Below are 20,353 nucleotides of genomic sequence, written 5' to 3' on the forward strand. Positions count from 1 at the left end.
GAGGGACAATCAAAATAGATTGGTCCTCAGAATGTCAACTGAAGAGCATCGTCTTCCTCATACCTTGTAAACCTTGGCAGTAGGTATAGCTGGGACCACTTCTTCACTGTAGGTCAACTTCTGATCTCCATCTAAGCTATATCCAACAACTGAGTGTCCCATGTCTGCAAGCATATGTATCAACAGGTAAGAGAAGATGATTCAGTCATGTGCAAATGCTTGCCAAATACAAAAATAGAGCAAAAATATTATTTATTTATATTTTCTTGTTGAATTTCACCCACCTACCATTTCATATCAACAGCTTTCCCACAGAGGGAATAAAAAACAGACTCCCTTCTGTCCACACAGAACCTTGTCAATAAGCTCTCCAACATCCTATTAGAGATGCGTTCGTAAAATTCACTCTGGCTATCTACTCCAATTTCAGAGCACTCTCGTCTGAGTGTGCCAGAGCGCAGAATAACTGATGAATTTATGAACGCACAACGCCAGTTGAATATGATCGGTGTCATTAAACGTCGGCAAAAAAAACATAATTAAATTATTGCCAGCAGCACAGTGACAGTCATCAATGCTCTAGAAAGCATGAAATCAGCCTAACCAGTTCTGCCATGGTGAGTAAAGTGGTCAGAGTGAGGTGTTCTCTCATTTGTGTTTAGAAGTAGCTAGCCAGCTTTACCAGTTAGCTTGGGTGTTTGACTGCCGTTGTCAGGTCAGAACACTTGGATCAACCCCTACTCCTCCGCCACAGCGTCCAGTGTACGCTCTGAATTTACAAATGGACAATATGACACTGCTCTTAATTTACGAACGCCTAGAGCGCACTCTGACCGCACTCTGGAATCTGTTAGTGTTTAAATACTGGAGAGTTGAGAACCAATCACGGACGCTGGACAGAGTGGATTTCAGTTGTAACAAAAGACAGTTTTAATGAGTCAAAGATATCTTGTCCCGCAGTTTTACGTGCACGGACCTAGTTCACATAACTCGGCAAGGAGTCAGGTGAAAAAGAGGCCTTATACAACGGTTACATTCATTTTTATACATAGAATAAAGTAGGTGGAGTCTTGTCGTTTCGGTCTTCTTGACTGGTCGGAGGGTTGGAGGCGGGCCTTGCTCTAGCCAGAGCAGAAGCCCCATTGGTGCACAGCAGAGCCTTATCCTGAGCATCCGACCAATAGAGGGGGTCAGTCTTGTGGCTGGGTGTATGTGTTCTTGCGACGGAATGTCTTTGTTTATATGAGCTATGTGCATGAATATTTATATAACAAATCCCAGAGTGAATTTACGAACAAAGAGTAATGTTGTACCACTGAAAAACGAAGTGAAAGCCATCTCCGTAATTTCACATATTTTAAAATCACAGTCTGTAATCCCTTAAGAACTACTTGGGAGATTCAGTAGTAGACACTAATGTATTTACTTGTGCACGGGGTACTGATCTCCCTCTCCTTACTCCCATTCTCCAAGAGTCCTCACTATCAGCCCGAGCTTCCAATCTGTAATACCTTCCACCCAATCAGACATCAAGAGAATAACAAATGGATGGAATTCCTGACCCAATCACTCTACCGAATTGAACGGAAACTTTACTGCTGATAGGCTACACTACACAAGCACATACTGCAGGCAGCTACAAACAAAGAATGAGTCATCCAGATTCCATTAAGCCATACAATATTATTTATTCATTCATAGTGTCTCATCAAATATTGCATGTGTGAAGCTGGATGATAGTACTATTGACATAAGACAGGAGTAGCTGTATACATGATGGATACAAGAGTAGAGAAATATATTTAAATTAAAATGAATGTTCCTCTACACCTGTATTGAAACATGATTTTTCCAGAAGGAAGTCTTCGGAACCAGCAGTCTTAGTGACCCTGTTCATTATTCATGAACTACTGCAATATAAAATGTCTACTCAATCTTTATTACAGAATATTTTACTACTGATCCATTCAGGTAAACATATTTCTAAACAGTTTTTACAATGACTTTTTCCCCTAATCAAAAACACAATCCTGGATCAGTTATATTAATTCAGTCTGGAAACGTGTGACTTTTAAAGTTTACTAACGAGTAAAGGATATGAGTTTATTAATAAAAAAATATGTTCTATCTATTCCAGCATGAGAAAAATGTATCACCCTCTTCGAGGTACAGCGTGACACTAATCCTCCCCTATAGAACCATCCCAACCAAATGCAAAATGTGAAACCTAAATAAGAGTCATAATTGGTTGATGAAATGTTCCATAATTGGTCTTTGGAGTGATGAAATGCACTTTCCTTGAAGAAGTCCAGGCCCCAAGCCTTCTCGTCGTCTGTCAGGACGTCCATGGACTGTAGCATCTCTATATCACAGGTCTTTCCTGGAATTAAAAACACAATTACACAAGAACCTCATCTGATCTAAATGTCCAAACACATACAGGGCCTTCAGAAATTATTCACACCCCTTGACTGTTTCCTCATTTTGTTGTGTTACAGCTTGAATATAACATTTATTAAATATATATTATTTTTGTCACTGGCCTAAACATAAACACTGGCCCCATAACGTCAAAGTGATATTAAGTTTTTATAAATATTTACAAATTAATTAAAAATGAAAAGCTGAAATGTCTTGAGTCAATAAGTTAACACCTTTGTTATGACAAGCCTAAATAAGTTCAGGAGTAAACATTTGCTTAACAAGTCACTTAATGAGTTGCATGGACTCACTTTGAGTGCAATAATAGTGTTTAACATGATTTTTTTAATGACTGTCTCATCTCTGTACCACACGCATATAATTATCTGTAAGATCTCTCAGTTGAGCAGTGAATTTCAAACAGATTCAACTACAAAGATCAGGGAGGTTTTTCAATGCCTTGCAAAGGAGGGCACCTACAGTATTGGTAGATGGGGGAAAAATTTAAAAGCAGACATTGAATATCCCTTTGAGCATGGTGAATATATTAATTACACTGAATGAATACACCCAGTCAATACAAAGATACAGGAATCCTTCCTAACTCAGTTGCCGGAGAGGAAGGAAACCGCTCATGGATTTCACCATGAGGCCAATGATGACTTTAAAACAGTTACATAGTTGAATGCCTGTGATAGGAGAAAACTGAGGATGGCTCAACAACATTGTAGTTCCTCCACAATACTAACCTAACTGACAGAGTGAAAAGAAGGAACCCTGTACAGAATAAAAAATATTCCAAAACATGCATCCTGTTTGCAACAAGGCACTAAAGTAATACTGCAAAAAATGTGCCAAAGCAATTCACTTTTTGTCATGAATACAAAGTGTTATTTTGGGGGTAAATCCAATACAACACATTACTGACTACCACTCTCCATATTTTCAAACATAGTGGGGGCTGCGACATGTTTTTCAGGATAAAAAGTAAACTGAATGGCGCTACGAACAGTCAACATCCTAGAGGAAATCCTGGTTCAATCTGCTTTTCACCAGACACTGGGAAATTAATTCACCTTTCAGCAGGACAAGAACCTTAAACACAAGGCCAATTCTACACTGGAGAATGCCAAGAATGTGCAAACCTGTCATCAAGGCAAAGGGTGACTACTTTGAAGAATCTCAAATATAAAATATATTTTGATTTGAACACTTTTTTGATTACAAATGCGTTATTTCATAGTTTTGATGTCTTGAATGAGTAAGTGTGTCCAAACTTTTGACTGGTACTGTATTTTGGGATACACATTTTACAGACATGTAAGAACAAAAATATAAACGCAACATGCAACAGATTCTAAGATTTTACTGAGTTACAGTTCATATAAGAAAATCAACCAATTGAAATAAATAAATTAGGCCCTAATCTATGGATTTCACATGACTGGGCAGGGGTGCAGCCATGGGTGGGCCTGGGAGGGCATAGTGGAGAGCCAGACCCAGCCAATCAGAATGAATTTCCCCCCACAAAAGCGCTTTATTACAGACAGAAATACTCCTCAGCACCTACAGTACCAGTCAAAGGTTTGGGCAAACCTGCTCATTCCAGGGATTTTCTATAATTTGACTATTTCTACATTGTAGAATAATAGTGAAGACATCGAAACTATGAAATAACACATATGCAATCATGTAGTACTCAATAAAGTGTTAAACAATTAAAAATATTTGTTGTATTTGAGATTCTTCAAAACAGCCACCCTTTGCCTTGATGACAGCTTTGCACACTTTGGCATTCTCTCAACCAGCTTCATGAGGTAGTCACCTGGAATGCATTTCAATTAACAGGTTTGCCTTGTTAAAAGTTCAGTTGTGGAATTTCTCTCATTCTTCATGCGTTTGAGCCAATCAGTTGTGTTGTGACAAGGTAGGGGTGGAATACAGAAGGTAGCCCTATTTGGTAAAAGACCAAGTCCATATTATGGCAAGAACAGCTCAAATAAGCAAAGAGAAATGACAGTGGAACATTTCAAGGACTTTGAAAGTTTCTTCAAGTGCATCGCAAAATCCATCAAGAGCCATGACGAAACTGGCTCTCATGATCGCCACAAGAAAGGAAGACCCAGAGTTACCTCCGTTGCAGAGGAAAAGTGAATTAAAGTTAAATGCTTCACAGAGTTCAAGTAACAGGCACATCTCAACATCAACTGTTCAGAGGAGACTGTGTGAATCAGCCCTTCATGGTTAAATTGCTGCAAAGAAACCACTACCAAAGGACACCAATATGGAGAAAAGACTTGCTTGAGCCAAGAAACATGACCAAATGACATTTGACCGGTGGAAATCTGTCCTTTGGTCTGATGAGTCCAAATATGAGATTTTTTTTTGACCCAAAACACACCACCAGGCTGTGTAAGAGCTATTTGACCAAGGAGAGTGATGGAGTGCTGCATCAGATGACTTGGCCTCCACAGTCACCTGACATCAACTCATTTGAGATGGTTGGCAGAGTGAAGATAAAGCAGTTAACAAGTGTGCAGCATATGTGGGAACTCCTTCAAGACAGTTGGAAAAGCATTCCTCGTGAAACTGGTTGAGAGAATGCCAAGACTGCAAAGCTGTCATTAAGGCAAAGAGTGGCTACTTTGAAGAATCTAAAATATATTTGGATTTGTTTAACACCTTTTTGGCTAATACATGATTCCATATATGCTATTTCATAGTTTTGATGGCTTCACTATTATTCTGCAATGTAGAAAATAGTAACAAAAATAAATAAATGTCCTTGAATGAGTAGGTGTGTCCAAACTTTTGACTGGTACTGTAGTTACACAACTCCATTCATTAAAATGCATATTCTTATCAAATAAATTAAACATTTTAAACATCTCTTATTTCCACTTTTTTATTAACCTCATTAGACTGTGACAATTACATTCAGTGCAATTGAGTTCACACAGAAGCAGGATTGTTGCGTCAACAATTTTACAAACATGCTACGGTCAACAGAAAGATGACAGAATTTATTTACATATCTAATTATCATCTGTTAAAGATGCAGTCCGGAATCGTAAGCACCACAAATTCACATAATAAAGTACGAATTAGATTCATAACATATCATACGAATTCCAAAAAACATATACTATGTATATGAAGCAAAACAAAACATGCAACAATTGCAATGATTTTACTGAGTTACAGATAAGGAAATCAGCCAATTGAAATAAATTCATAAACCCTAATCTATGGATTTCACATGACTGGGCAGGGGCACAGCTAACAGTGGGCCTGGAGGGAGGGCATAGGCCCACCCACTGGAGAGCAAGGCCCAGCTAATCAGAATGACTTTTTTTCTGCACAGAAGGGCTTTATTTATTTTTTATATTTGAGTGAAGAATAACCCATCATGTCACCCAATTGTGTTTCAATGGGAGTGTGACTTCAGGAGGCTATCTGACACAGAGAAACTGAGGATTTGGACCAACTGACCCCAAACCCAGGATACAGTGGCTCAGTGAAAGTGGTGTGGAATGTGTGCAGGTGGATCAGTGTATCAGTGGAGATACCATACATGTAGAAGGACAGCGTGCCAGCCACCCAGTCCAGATATACTCCTACTCTGTGGGAGCCGGAGGAGGTGACAGTTCTCTCATTATTGTGCCTGGCATTGTAATGTTTATCAGAGCAGAACAGACACCAGGACTTGTCATTGGCTCCAAGCACACAGTCATTATGTTGTCCTCTCCTGCTGATTCCTTTATATGCAACTCCTATCATAACCCATTTCCCACTCCACTCTACCTCCCAGTAACAGCGCCCAGACAGACCCTCTCTACACAGCACCTGTGGACGGTCCTGAAATCTCTCTGGGTGATCAGGATACGGCTGACTCCCATTCCCACATGTCACCTTTCTATTCACCTCAGACCAAGAGAGGTTTCTGTGTGATGTGTTTGGGTCCAGTTTGAGCTCAAACGCATCTGAGGGATGGGAACAAGACACAATATTTTCAAATTATCATCATTCACAATTAGAATGTTAACTCACTTTTCACTTATTCATACATTTAAAGTCGATGTTTCTAGGTATTAAAAAAGGCACAGTCAAGGTAACTTGAGACGTGTTGAATGATCATATGTTACATATGGTAATGTCAAACACACGTATGCCCAGTAATTACACACACTCAAACATGGTTGCACACATGAACACACACGTTACACAAACACATTTTTCCTCACTCTCAATGACATACTCTCAATGACTAAACTAGTAACACTTGTAACAAAGCCAGTCTTACATTCAAAACCTTTCAATGTCTACAACAAAATGAATGCACATCTTTCACCACACAACAATTGATCCAAAATATAAAATGTACTGTGAAATATAACAAGTACATTGGTTTAATCACCAAAACATAATGATATCCTCTCAATTGAGCTATTTTAACAACCAGTTAATCCAACAGAACAAACTGTAAGGTACATGTTTAAAAATTGCCCTTTGAATGTCGTATGCTTCAGTACTGTACATATCATCACATTACACTGTTTTCACATTAGGCAATACACTTGCACTGCCCATGTAAAATCTATAGGTTTACCGAACGTTTAAGTGATCATCAATTAAGAGCAGTCGGTTTAAGTAATAGTAAAATGTATTTTAGCAAAAGAGAAGAGAATCATATTAAAAGCGATGTGCACATTTAATTGTGAAAGGCAATTACTTTATATGAACATGTGTTGCAATGTGAAACATGTATTTCGCGGTGAAACACTGATTACGTTTGGTGTAAAAGGGAATATGATTTTGTGTTGTCAATTGAAGTGCTTAGAGTTTTGAAACGCCTTCCTTCCTGATGACCTGTTTTGAGTCTTGTGGAGTTTGAGAGTTGTGAAAATGTACCACATACTTGTGAAAACTGCACCAAAGTGATAAAAAAAAAGACTTATTTATAGGCATATTCTTCACAACGGTCAACACTCACATTTTCTAAGCCCAGCTTTCATTGTGTGTTCTCCACCATGATCCACACTGTAGTGGTGAGCAGAAGAACAGACAGTCATTGAGTGATACACGTGCAAGCACGCGCGCACACACGCGCACACACACACACACACACACACACACACACACACACACACACACACACACACACACACACACACACACACACACACACACACACACACACACACACACACACACTTCGAAGTGGTGGTAAGAATCTTTGGCTTACAGTAAATTATGATAAATAGCTTGATAACTCAAACATGTCTGATATGAACATGGATTGACATAAATCCTCTACATACTTGAGTCTCTCCAGTCTGCAGTGTGGATCCTCCAGTCGAGCAGAGAGCAGTCTGACTCCTAAGTATCCTGGGTGATTGTAGCTCAGGTCAAGCTCTTTCAGGTGTGAGGGGTTTAACCTCAGAGCTGAGACCAGAGAAGCACAGCCTTCCTCCGTGACCAGACAGCCTGACAGCCTGCAAATAGTTTTAAATCATTTCAAAATCACTTTGGTATTTTTTGGTGGTGAAGTGGCATTATATTGTTTTCAACCTTTTCAGATGTATCACTGTCCCTAAACCTTCCATATCTATTAATATATGGATGTATCATTATTAAAAATGTACAATTATTCAAGTATTGCTGTAGAGAGAAAAATGTATATTACAAATATTTGACTAGACTGACCAGACTAGTTTAAAAAGCAGTATCAGTCAAAAATAAAGAAGGTGAGGTATCAGATTTAGATTGTATTGAGTAAACCAGGGCTGCCCAACCCCATTCCTGGAGATCTACTTTCCTGTAAGTTGTCAGTCCAACCCTAATTTAGTGTATCTGATTCAGCTAGTGAAGGTCTTGTTGAGCAGCTAATAAGTAGAATCAGGTGTGTTAAATTAGGGTTGGACTGAAAACCCACAGGAATGTAGATCTCCGGGAAGAGGGTTGGGCTGCCCTGGAGTAAACAGTCCAAGCGGTTTAAGGGAAAACATTTAAATGTTTTGGAATGGCCTAGTCAAATCCCAGACCTCAATCCAATTGAGAATCTGTGGTATGATTTAAAGATTGCTGTACACCAGCAGCAACCCATCCAACTTGAAGGAGCTGGAGCAGTTTTGGCTTGAAGAATCCTAGTTGCTAAATGTGCCAAGCTTATAGAGACATATCCCAACAGACTTGTAATTGCTGCAAAAGGTGGCTCTACAAAGTATTGACTTTTTTTTTGGGGGGGGGGGGGGGGGGGGGTTCTGCACATTCAAGATTCAAGTTCAGTTTTTTTAATCTTATTTTTTGTTTGTTTCACAATAAAAACATGTTTATCATCTTCAAAGTGGTAGTGTAAATCAAACGATACAAACCCCCCCAAAAATCTATTTTAATTCCAGGTTGTAAGGCAACAAAATAGGAAAAACAAGCCACTGTAAGTATTGGACAAATTAGTTTGTATAATGTATTAAAGTAGTCAAAAGTTTAGCTTGTGACTATACAAACTCATTGGATGCATTTGCAGTTTGTTTTGGTTGTGTTTTGGGAGATGTTTAACCTAACTGAATGATGAATGGAGTAAATTTGTTTCTTAACACTACTAAATGAATTCAAATAATGCCACGATTAAGAAAAATCATGAAGGAATCATGAATAATAATGAGTGAGAAGTTAGAGGCTAAAACAAAACATGCTAACCTCAGACATTTGTGCCTCTGTAACGTTGTCATACATCATTAATTCATTCATGTTTATCCATAATCATGGTAGCATCCACATGAATGCAGAAGTGTTCAGAACATCTTACATTCTTAATCACAATAAAAGTGACACCAGACATTATTCACCATTCGGTTTCTATTCGGCAAAACATAATCCAAAACCCAACCAAAACAAACTGCAAATGCATCCAACAAGTTTGCAGAGTCACAAGCTTGATGTAATCACAGAGTGCAAGGAATATGGGATGAAATACTACACTTTTCGACTACTTTAATATACCAAAAGTGAATTTGTCCAAATACTTATGACATCTTCTAATGGGGGGGAGATACATTATAAAGATATTTTATGTCTAAATGGTAAGATAGATATGTTTGAAATTCCCCTAAAAGTGTTATTCTGTACTGTTGCCTAATATCTTAAATCCAAAATGCTGGAGCATAGAGACAAATTAAACTATTTAAGTCTGATAAACACATGTGGATCCAGTGAACAGTTATCACAAGTTGACTAAAAATAGGAATACGGACCTCAGAGTCTCCAGTTTACATTGTGGATCCTGCAGTCCAGCAGAGAGCATCTTCACTCCTGAATCCTTCAGGTCATTGTTACTCAGATCCAGCTCTCTCAGGTGTGAGGGGTTTGTCTTCAGAGCTGAGGCCAGAGAAGCACAACCTTCCTCTGTGACTCCACAGTCTGACAGCCTGAGAGAGATCATCATGATTTCACATAGACAGTGTTCATTTAACACGAGTAGTGTAGAAGTAGAATGGTATTTGGTTTATTCTCTCGACATATAGATTCATCTTCCGTCTCCTAGAATTGTATGGTCATCTTGTTATACTGATGCAAACATCAATGCATTATTCCATATGTTGTTCAATAGTGCATATTTTTTTCTAAATGGAATATCTAATGATTAATACTTAAATGTCATTCTACAATATGTACTCACAGAGCTGTTCTGGATGCTTTGACAACTGGCAGCAGCCTCAGAAGACCTTCCTCTGATCTGGAGTATTTCTTCAGGTCAAACACCTCCAGATCCTCTTCTGAAGTCAGCAACACAAAGGCCAGAGCTGACCACAGTGCCGGTGAGAGTTTTTCACTGGAGACATTTCCCGAGCTCAGGTAACTTTGGATCTCCTTCACTAGAGAATGGTCATTCAGTTCGTTCAGACAGTGGAACAGATTGATGCACCTCTCTGGAGAGGGATTCTCCCTGATCTTCTCCTTGATGTACATGACTGTTTCCTCATGGCTCTGTGGGCTGCTTCTTGTCTTTGTCAGTAGACCTCGTAAGTGCTTATGATTTGACTCCAGTGAGAGGCCCAGAAGGAAGCGGAGGAAAAGATCAAGGTGTCCACCCACACTCTCCAAGGCTTTATCCACAGCACTCTTGTGGAAGTCAATTGCAGGTATTTTTCGGAACCAAAATGTTTTGAAGATTAACTGTGGTTTGGCTATTAGATTATCATTGTCATTGCTGAATCTGAGAAACACATATACAGCAGCCAGAAACTCCTGAATGCTCAGATGCACAAAGCAGAACACCTTGACCTGGTACAGCCCACACTCTTCTCTGAAGATCTGTGTGCACACTCCTGAGTACACTGAGGCTTCCCTGACATCAATGCCACACTCTTTCAGGTCTTCTTCATAGAAAATTAGATTGCCTTTCACAAGCTGTTGAAAAGCCAGTTTTCCCAGTGACAGAATTCTTGTTTTATTCCAGTGTGGACCTGTCTCTTCTTTCGCAAGATACTTTTCATTCGTCTGTTTGGTCTGAAATACCAGGAAGTGTGTGCACATCTCAGTTAGAGTCTGGGGCAACTCTCTCCCTTCTTCACCCATTTTCTCCAAAACTGTGGCAGAGATCCAACAGAAGACTGGTATGTGGCACATGATGTAGAGGCTCCTTGATGACTTCATGTGTGAGATGATTCTACTGGCCAAGTTCTTATCAGTAAATCTCTTTCTAAAGTATTCCTCTTTTTGTGAATCATTAAACCCTCGCACCTCTGTAACCTGGTCAACACATCCTGAAGGGATCTGATTGGCTGCTGCAGGTCTAGTAGTTATCCAGAGAAGAGCAGAGGGCAGCAGATTTCCCTTGATGAGGTTTGTCAGCAGCATATCCACTGAGGTCGACTCTGTGACATCACAACAGCTCTTGTTCCTCTTGAAGTCTAGGGGCAGTCGGCACTCATCCAGACCATCAAAGATGAACAGAACTTTGTATTTGTCAAAGTTGGAGATTCTTAATTTTTTTGTTTCCATTGAGAAGTGATCGAGAAGTTCAAACAAACTGTGTTTTTCCCCTTTCATCAAATTCAGCTCCCGAAAAGGAAGTGAAAATACAAATTGGACATCCTGATTTGCTTTTCCTTCAGCCCAGTCCAGAATGAACTTCTGCACAGAGACTGTTTTTCCAATGCCGGCGACTCCCTTTGTCAGCACAGTTCTGATAGGTCTGTCTTGTAAAGGTTTGAAGATGTCATTACATTTGATTGCCGTCTCTGGTCTTGCTTGTTTCCTGGTTGTTGTCTCCAATTGTCTTACCTCATGTTCATTATTGACCTCTCCATTTCCACCCTTTGTGATGTAGAGTTCTGTGTAGATCTTATTGAGAAGTGTTGGGTTCCCTTGCTTAGCAATACCCTCAAATGCACTTTGATATTTCGTCTTTAGATTAGATTTGAGTTCCCGTTGGCAAATCAAATCAAGCTCACCTGAATAAACAAGAAGCACAGAGGATATTCAAAATTGGAAGAATGGAGTTAAACATACATATCTTTGGTCAAAACAAAACAGATCCCAGAGATCCCACTCTGTAACTTTCTGTGTCAGTAAAACAGTCCATAGTCCTTTTGTACTATGCATTTGCTACTACGCCCTTGCATGTAAATGCATGCATCCAGAAAAAAATCCGGATGAAATGTGTTACTTTGGCCCAGCATGGCCTCGAGTCTCCTCTTTCACCTGCCATGTCAACTTATCGAGGTGACAGGACCACATAGGATTGTGTTATGAATGAGTCAAATGTAATCACATCCCCTCTTAACTGCCTGTATACATGCATGAATGTTTTCTTTACAAGTTAAATGAATGCACACAACACATACTTGAGTTATAATGCTATGTCCAGCTTTTCTACATCCCCCATAATGGAGCAATCAACAGTGAAGGCAGACAGCTCTTACTTTTCTCCAGTGCGTCAGCAAGCTCCTTCTGGTTCATCTCAAAGCCTTCAGGGAGATCTGAACTCAGCACTGTCTTGAACTGTCTTGATAGCTCCTGTTGGGCTCTGTGGACAAAACATGAGCTTACATCTGTACATTCAGCATGCACACAGAAGCAATAACACATAAGAGGGTATGCATGAATTAATTGCAACGGTGTGATGTGGCCAAGCCTCGTACTGTCAGCATATCATTACATGAATCTGTAAAACAATGATATCTCACATTTGTTCGGAAACAACTCCATCTCTGAACCTTAAAGGTGGATCCATAGACTGGTCACTCTTCATAGACACACAGCTGGGTGCCGTGATGGCTGGTCTCTCCTGCTGGACCCTGACAAAAATACAAAGAGACCACAGCAACTTTAATACAGTACACCTTTGGTAGTAGTATCTGTAGCAAAATACTCCAATGAGCAACAATAAATCAGTAGTGTTTTTAACACAGTGACAAAGTTGACATTTTGACCAAATTAACATCAACCAAGTCATACTGGTTATTACCTTTCTACACTAGAAATGTTTTCCTTTTTAAATGTGAGAGGTGGTTCCATAGACAGGTCATTCTTCATGGACACGCAGCTGGGTACAGGTGAGTCTAGTCTCTGCTGCTTTATCCTGTCAAAAGCACAAAGAAAACCAGCACAAAGAAAACCAGTCAGTTTGTTGTACTCACTGAGACTCATCTGGTTGGCAGGAAACATCAAGAAAAAGGACAATCAGTATGAAATGGAAAATATCATGTTCATTATCTACTCTATGTTCTATTAATAAAACACACATTTGTTCAATGGAAACATCTCCTTCTCTGAACATGATAGGTGGATTCATAGATTTGTCACTCTTCATGGACACACAGCTGGGTACAGGGGAGGCAGGTCTCTGATGTTTGATCCTGACAAAAGCACAAAGAAAGCAGTCAATTTAGTATACTCACTGAGACTTATCTGGTTGGCAGGAAACATCAAGAAAAGGACAATCAGTATGAAATAGAAAATATCATGTTCATTATCTACTCTATGTTCTATTAATAAAACACACCTTTGTTCAATGGAAACATCTCCTTCTCTGAACATGATAGGTGGATTCATAGATTTGTCACTCTTCATGGACACACAGCTGGGTACAGGGGAGGCAGGTCTCTGATGTTCGATCCTGACAAAAGCACAAAACTCCTCATTCTTCAATCAGATGTATAACATGGAACATAAATATAAAAAACACAGAGGTATTTTGTTGCATTTTCTCTCTCTTCGTTCCAGTTCACTTTTATAGTTCTCTCTGTTCTCTTAACACGTATGGACGCCAAACATAATCCAGCATCTGACTAATTACACAAGACTTGAGTTCTGGGTTAAAGTGTTGTAGACCAATTGACCAAGTTGATGGCTTCTTGCCTTTTTTCAGAAGAAAGGTTTCCCTCTTTAAACGTGAGAGGTAGATCCATAGATTGGTCACATTTCATGGACACACAGCTGCATACAGGGGAGTTGGGTCTCTCCTGATGGATTGAGCTTTAACACAACAGAGACATACTTTCAGTCTCTAATATATTTTGCCTAACGAAAATGTGAAACAATTTTGTCACTCTTTAAATTGCACACGCATGCACACACACACACACGCACACACACACACACACACGCACACACACACACACACACACACACACACACACACACACACACACACACACACACACACACACACACACACACACATCCTACCTCGTAGCTTTAGTGTCATGTACCCCAGAGAGATTAATGTTAGATGCAGTGCCCCCCTCCTCTCGGTCAACAGAGAGACTCATTTTAGAGTCAGTGCCCCACTCCCCTCCTCTCTCATCAGACCTACAGTAGAAAACACACAATGGAGAGTGATACACACTTCCTGGATCAAAACTCGTACTGTAAAGACTACAGAGACACAATGTCTGGATCAGAACCAAACAGAAAATAATGACACATATTACCTTGAGCAAACAAATACCCATCAAATAAAAACAAACATGGTCAGAAATCCTGTTTTTTTTTCGCTCTTCAACTATCAGCCATTTTACTGATAACCAAGAACAACTGATTCACTTCCTTTTTGAAAAAATGTTAGACTGAGTAACTAAACTCAAGTAGCAGCAGTTACATCAACATCCATGTATTCTCTCTCTCCGCTAGTAGATACACAGACTTCCAGTCATTGTGCTAATGCTAGTTAGCATTGGCTTGCAAAACAACCTCCATTTATTGATTTAACCTTTCGTTAGCTAGGCAAGTCAGTTAAGAACAAATTCTTATTTACAATGACAGCCTAGGAACGGTGGGTTAACTGCCTTGTTCCGGGGCAGAACAGCAGATGTTTACCTTGTCAGCTCAGGGATTTGATTAGCAGCCTATCAGTTACTGGCCCAACACTCTTACCACTAGGCTACCTGCCGAAAGATATAAAAGGTATCCAAGAGAACATCTGATGCTGGGGAAATAAAACACAGAAATACCTTATTTACATTAGTATTCAGACCCTTTGCTATGAGACTCGAAATTGAGCTCAGGTACTTCCTGTTTCCACTGATCATCCTTGAGATGTTTCTACAACTTGATTGGAGTCCACCTGTGGTAAGTTTAATTGATTGGACGTGATTTGGAGAGGCACACACCTGTCTATATAAGGTCCAACAGTTGACAGAGCACGTCAGAGCAAAAACCAAGCCATAAGGTCGAAGGAATCATCCGTAGAGCTCCGAGACAGGATTGTGTCGGGGCACAGATCTGGGGAAGGGTACCAAAAGAGTTCTGCATTTTTGAAGGTCCCCAAGAACACAGTAGCCTCCAACATTCTTAAATGGAAGAAGTTTGGAACCACCAAGACTCTTTGTAGAGCTGGCCGCCCGGCCAAACTGAGCAATCGTGGGAGAAGGGCGTTGGTCAGGGAGGTGACCAAGAACCTGATGGTCTCTCTGACCGAGCTCCAGAGTTCCTCTGTGGAGATGGGAGAAACGTCCAGAAGGACAACCATCTCTGCAGCCCTCCACCAATCAGGCCTTTATGGTAGAGTAGCCAGACGGAAGCCTCTCCTCAGTAAAAGGCACATGACAGCCGGCAGGGACTGGGAGACTAGTCAGGATCAAGGGAAAGAGGAACTGAGCAAAGTACAGAAAGTTACTTTATGAAAACCTGCTCCAGAGCACTCAGGACCTCAGACTGGGAACACGTCTCTGAATGTCCTTGTGTGACCCACCAGAGCCTGGACTTGAAACTGATTGAACATCTCTGGAGAGACTAGAAAATAGCTGTGCAGCGACGGTCCCCCTCCAACCAGACAGAGCTTCTAAGGATCTGCAGAGAAGAATGGGAGAAACTCCCCAAATACAGGTGTGCCAAGCCTGTAGCATCATACCCAAGAAGACTCAAGGCTGAAATCGCTGCCAAAGGTGCTTCAAAAAAGTACTGAGTGAAGTGTCTGAACACGGTACCAGTCAAACGTTTGGACACACCTACTCATTCAAGGGTTTTTCTTTATTTGTACTATTTTCTACATTGTAGCATAAAATAACACATATGGGATCATGTTTTATATTTGAGATCAAAGTAGCCACCCTTTGCCTTGATGACAGCTTTGCACACCTGTGGGTTTCCTTGAGCATAAAACCCTATTATTTCAAAGCTCCTCCGCCATTTTACCAGATGCTTACTGATAAGACGGAAGCCGACTGATTTATTTCCTCTTTTAAAATTGATATCTGTCAGTAACTAAGCAGATAGCAGTTCTACTACTGCTAATTTAATTTTAATTTTTCACCTTTTTTAACCAGGTAGGCCAGTTGAGAACACGTTCTCATTTACAACTGTGACCTGGCCAACATAAAGCAACACAGAGTTACACAAAAACAAATGTACAGTCAATAACACACTAGAAAAATCGATGTACAGTGTGTGCAAATGTAGAAGAGTAGGGAGGTAAGGTAATAAATAGGCCATAGAGGCAAAATAATTATAATTTAGCATTAACACTGTAGTGATAGATGTGCAGATGATGATGTGCAAGTAGAGATACTGGGGTGCAAAAGAGCAAGAGGGTAAGTAATAATATGGGGATGAGGTAGTTGTGTGTGCTATTTACAGATTGGCTGTGTACAGATACAGTGATCAGTAAGCCTGGGGCGGCAGGGTAGCCTAGTGGTTAGAGCCTTGGACTAGCAAAAGGTTGCAAGTTCCAATCCCCCAGCTGACAAGGTACAAATCCATCGTTCTGCCCCTGAACAGGCAGTTAACCCACTAGGCCATCATTGAAAATAAGAATTTGTTCTTAACTGACTTGCCTAGTTAAATAAAGATTAATAAAAAATAAAAAAAAGCTGCTCTGACAGCTGATGCTTAAAGTTAGAGAGGGGGATACAAGACTCCAGCTTCAGAGATTTTTGCAATTCGTTCCAGTCATTGGCAGCAGAGAACTGGAAGGAAAGGCGGCCAAAGTAAGTGATGGCATTGGGGATGACCAGTGAAATATACCTGCTGGAGTGCGTGCTACAAGTGGGTGTTGCTATGGTGACCAGTGAGCTGAGATATGGTGGGGCTTTACCTAGCAAAGACCTATAGATGACCTGTAGCCAGTGGGTTTGGTGACGAATATGTAGTGAGGGCCAGCCAACGAGAGCATACAAGTCGCAGTGGTGGGTAGTATTTGGGGCTTTGGTGACAAAACGGATGGGACTGTGATAGACTGCATCCAATTTCCTGAGTAGAGTGTTGGAGGCTATTTTGTAAATGACATCGCCAAAGTCAAGGATCGGTAGGATAGTCAGTTTTACGAGGGCATGTTTGGCAGCATGACTGAAGGAGGCTTTATTGCAAAATAGGAGGCCAATTCTAGATTTAATTTTGGATTGGAGATGCTTAATGTGAGTCTGGAAGGAGAGCTTACAGTCTGACCAGACACCTAGGTATTCGTAGTTATCCACATATTCTAAGTCAGAACCATCCAGAGTAATGATGCTAGTCGGGCGGGAGAGTGCGGGCAGCAATCGGTTGAAGAGAATGCGGTTAATTATACTAGCATTTAAGAGCAGTTGGAGGCCACGTAAGGCGTTGAAGCTCGTTTGGAAGTTTGTTAGCACAGATATATACAGAATTGGTGTTGTCTGCATAGAGGTGGATCAGAGAATCAATATCAGCAAGACAGACATCATTGATGTATACAGAGAAGAGAGTTGGCCCGAGAAGTGAACCCTGTGGCACCCCCATAGAGACTGCCAGATGTCCGGACAACAGGCCCTCCGATTTGACACACTGAACTCTGTCTGAGAAGTAGTTGGTGAACCAGGCAAGGCAGTCATTGGAGAAGCCAAGGCTATTGAGTCTGCCGATAAGAATGCAGTGATTGACATAGTCGAAAGCCATGGCCAGGTCGATGAAGACGGCTGCACATTATTGTCTTTTATCGATGGCGGTTCTGATATCATTTAGGACCTTGAGCGTGGCTGAGGTGCACCCATGACCAGCTCGGAAACCAGATTGCATTATGGAGAAGGTACGGCGGGATTCGAAATGGTCGGTGATCTGTTTGTTAACTTGGCTTTCGAAGAATTTACGAAGGCAGGGCAGGATGGATATAGGTCTATAACAGTTTGGGTCTAAAGTGTCTCCCCCTTTGAAGATGGGGATGACCGCGGCAGCTTTCAAATCTTTGGGGATCTCATACGATAAAAAAGATAGGTTGAATATGCTAGTAACAGGGGTTGCAACAATTTCTGCGGATAATTTTAGAAAGAGAGGGTCCAGATTGTCTAGCTCAGCTGATTTGTAGGGATCCAGATTTTGCAGCTCTTTCAAAACATCAGCTGTCTGGATTTGGGTGAAAGAGAAGCGGGGGAGGCTTGGGCAAGTTGCTGCAGGGGGTGCTGAGATGTTGGCCGGGGTAGGGGTAGCCAGGTGGAAAGCATGGCCAGCCTTGGAAAAATGTTTTTTGAAACTATTGATTATTGTGGATTTATCGGTGGTGACAGTGTTTCCTATCTTCAGTGCAGTGGGCTTCTGGGAGGAGGTGCTCTTATTCTACATGGACTTTACTGTGTCCCAAAACATTTGGAATTTGTGCTACAGGATGCTAATTTCCATTTGAAAAAGCTAGCCTTAGCTTTCCTAACTGACTGAGTATATTGGTTCCTGACGTCCCAGAAAAGTTGCATATCACGGGGGCTATTTGATGCTAATGCAGAACGCCACAGGATGTTTTTGTGCTGGTCAAGGGCATTCAAGTCTGGGGTGAACCAAGGGCTATATCTGTTCTTAGTTCTTAATGGGGCATGCTTATTTAAGATGGTGAGGAAACACCTTTTAAGAGTATCCAGGCATCTTCTACTGATGGGATGAGGTCAATATTCTTCCAGGTTACCCGGGCCAAGTCGATTTGAAAGGCCTGCTCGCTGAAGTGTTTTAGGGAGCGTTTGACAGTGATGAGGGGTGGTCATTTGACCGCAGACCCATTACACACGCAGGCAATGAGGCAGTGATCGCTGAGATCCTGGTTGAAGACAGCAGAGGTGTATTTAGAGGGCAAGTTGGTCAGGATGATATCTAAAAGGGTGCCCATGTTTACGGATTTAGGGTTGTACCTGGTAGGTTCCTTGATAATTTGTGTGAGATTGAGGGCATCAAGCTTAGATTGTAGGACGGCTGGGGTGTTAAGCATGTCCCAGTTTAGGTCACCTAACAGTACGAACTCTGAAGGTAGATGTGGGGGCGATTAATTCACATATGGTGTCCAGGGCACAGCTGGGGGCTGAGGGGGGTCTATAACAAGCGGCAACTGTGAGAGACTTGTTTCTGGAAAGGCCTGGGTTAACCTCTACATCACCAGAGGAACAGAGTTGGAGTAGGATAAGGGTACAGCTAAAGGCTATAAGAACTGGTAATCTAGTGCATTCAGAACAGAGAGTAAAGGAGCAGATTTCTGGGTGCGGAAAGAATAGATTCAAGGCATAATGTACAGACAAGGGCATGATAGGATGTGAGTACAGTGGAGGAAAACCTAGGCATTGAGTGGCGATGAGAGACGTCTTGTCTCTAGAGGCACCATTTAAGCCAGGTGAGGTCACTGCATGTGTGGGGGGTAGAACAAAAGGACTAGCTAAGGCATATTGGAGGTATTAACAACACAGACAAACCTTGTATAAAATATGTTCAATTTGTAACTTTAAAACAACGTTAGATCTTCAATGTTATGTCCACATCAGCTACCGTTCGGTCTCCCATCCAGCTTTAACCCTGCTTAACCATTACCAATGTGATATCGTGAGAATGATTGTTGAGAGATCTCCATTTAGTAACAGAAAAGATTTACTGTAGCTATCAAAGTCACTCCACAAAGAGTAGGTTTAGCAAAGCAAATTAAACGTGACCATACTGTATATCATCAATCATGCTATTTATGCCTATATAGCGTTTGCAGCTATTGTCATCAATAGCTTAAATAGACCATACAAATGTAATGCTATTTAGTGATGTTAAATTGTGTTTGGTTATCAACGGAACCAAATATCAACATTTGAAGGAGATTACTTACTTTATTATTTTCTTCTCTCAAGATGATTTTTTCCTCTATCCTCTCAAAATGGAACCTGAATAAGATCAAACGTACTTTCGGTTTACGATCAGCTGCCTTCCCACCCCACCCTGATAAAAGAGTGTTGTATTGATATCAAACATTAGATGGCAGTAAACACCTGTTCTAACTAGACTTCTTTTGAAATGTATTTTTCTTTATTTTTGCAGTTAAATCTCTATACATACAAGAAGTATCCAAACAGACAATGATGACATATGCTAGGGGGTACAACTAATTCCAGATTATACAAAGACCTTAAAAGATACACACGCATTGATTGTTTTAACAGCTTTCTTATTAGTATAATGTAGAATGGTCTTAATGTATTGCTCAAATTCCTTATAGAAAACATGGAAGAGTGGTTTTTAA

General features: G+C 40.7%; 1 protein-coding gene across 1 annotated transcript; it reads right to left on the reverse strand.

Moving 5' to 3' along the window:
* Positions 1-8,839: 8,839 nt before the first annotated feature.
* On the reverse strand, positions 8,840-20,036 carry LOC110496120 (NLR family CARD domain-containing protein 3). Its single transcript, XM_036952641.1, has 9 exons — positions 19,943-20,036; positions 14,116-14,238; positions 13,430-13,902; positions 13,170-13,283; positions 12,893-13,006; positions 12,612-12,722; positions 12,348-12,451; positions 10,100-11,876; positions 8,840-9,848 (listed from the first exon to the last, which is right to left on the reverse strand). Exons 3-9 carry the CDS (start codon positions 13,495-13,497, stop codon positions 9,644-9,646), a joined length of 2,493 nt encoding a protein of 830 aa, XP_036808536.1. The 5' UTR covers positions 13,498-13,902; positions 14,116-14,238; positions 19,943-20,036; the 3' UTR covers positions 8,840-9,643.
* Positions 20,037-20,353: the final 317 nt, after the last annotated feature.

Source organism: Oncorhynchus mykiss, chromosome 18, assembly GCF_013265735.2.
Source record: "Oncorhynchus mykiss isolate Arlee chromosome 18, USDA_OmykA_1.1, whole genome shotgun sequence".
Lineage (NCBI taxonomy): Eukaryota > Metazoa > Chordata > Actinopteri > Salmoniformes > Salmonidae > Oncorhynchus > Oncorhynchus mykiss.

Coding starts and splice junctions, on each gene's coding strand:
- LOC110496120 (XM_036952641.1), bottom strand. CDS start 13,497: ATGAAGAGTGACAAATCTATGAATCCACCTATCATGTTCAGAGAAGGA. Junction 13,284..13,429: donor GATGTTTCCATTGAACAAAG/GTGTGTTTTATT, acceptor TGCTTTTGTCAG/GATCAAACATCAGAGACCTG. Junction 9,849..10,099: donor AAAGCATCCAGAACAGCTCT/GTGAGTACATAT, acceptor GATCTCTCTCAG/GCTGTCAGACTGTGGAGTCA.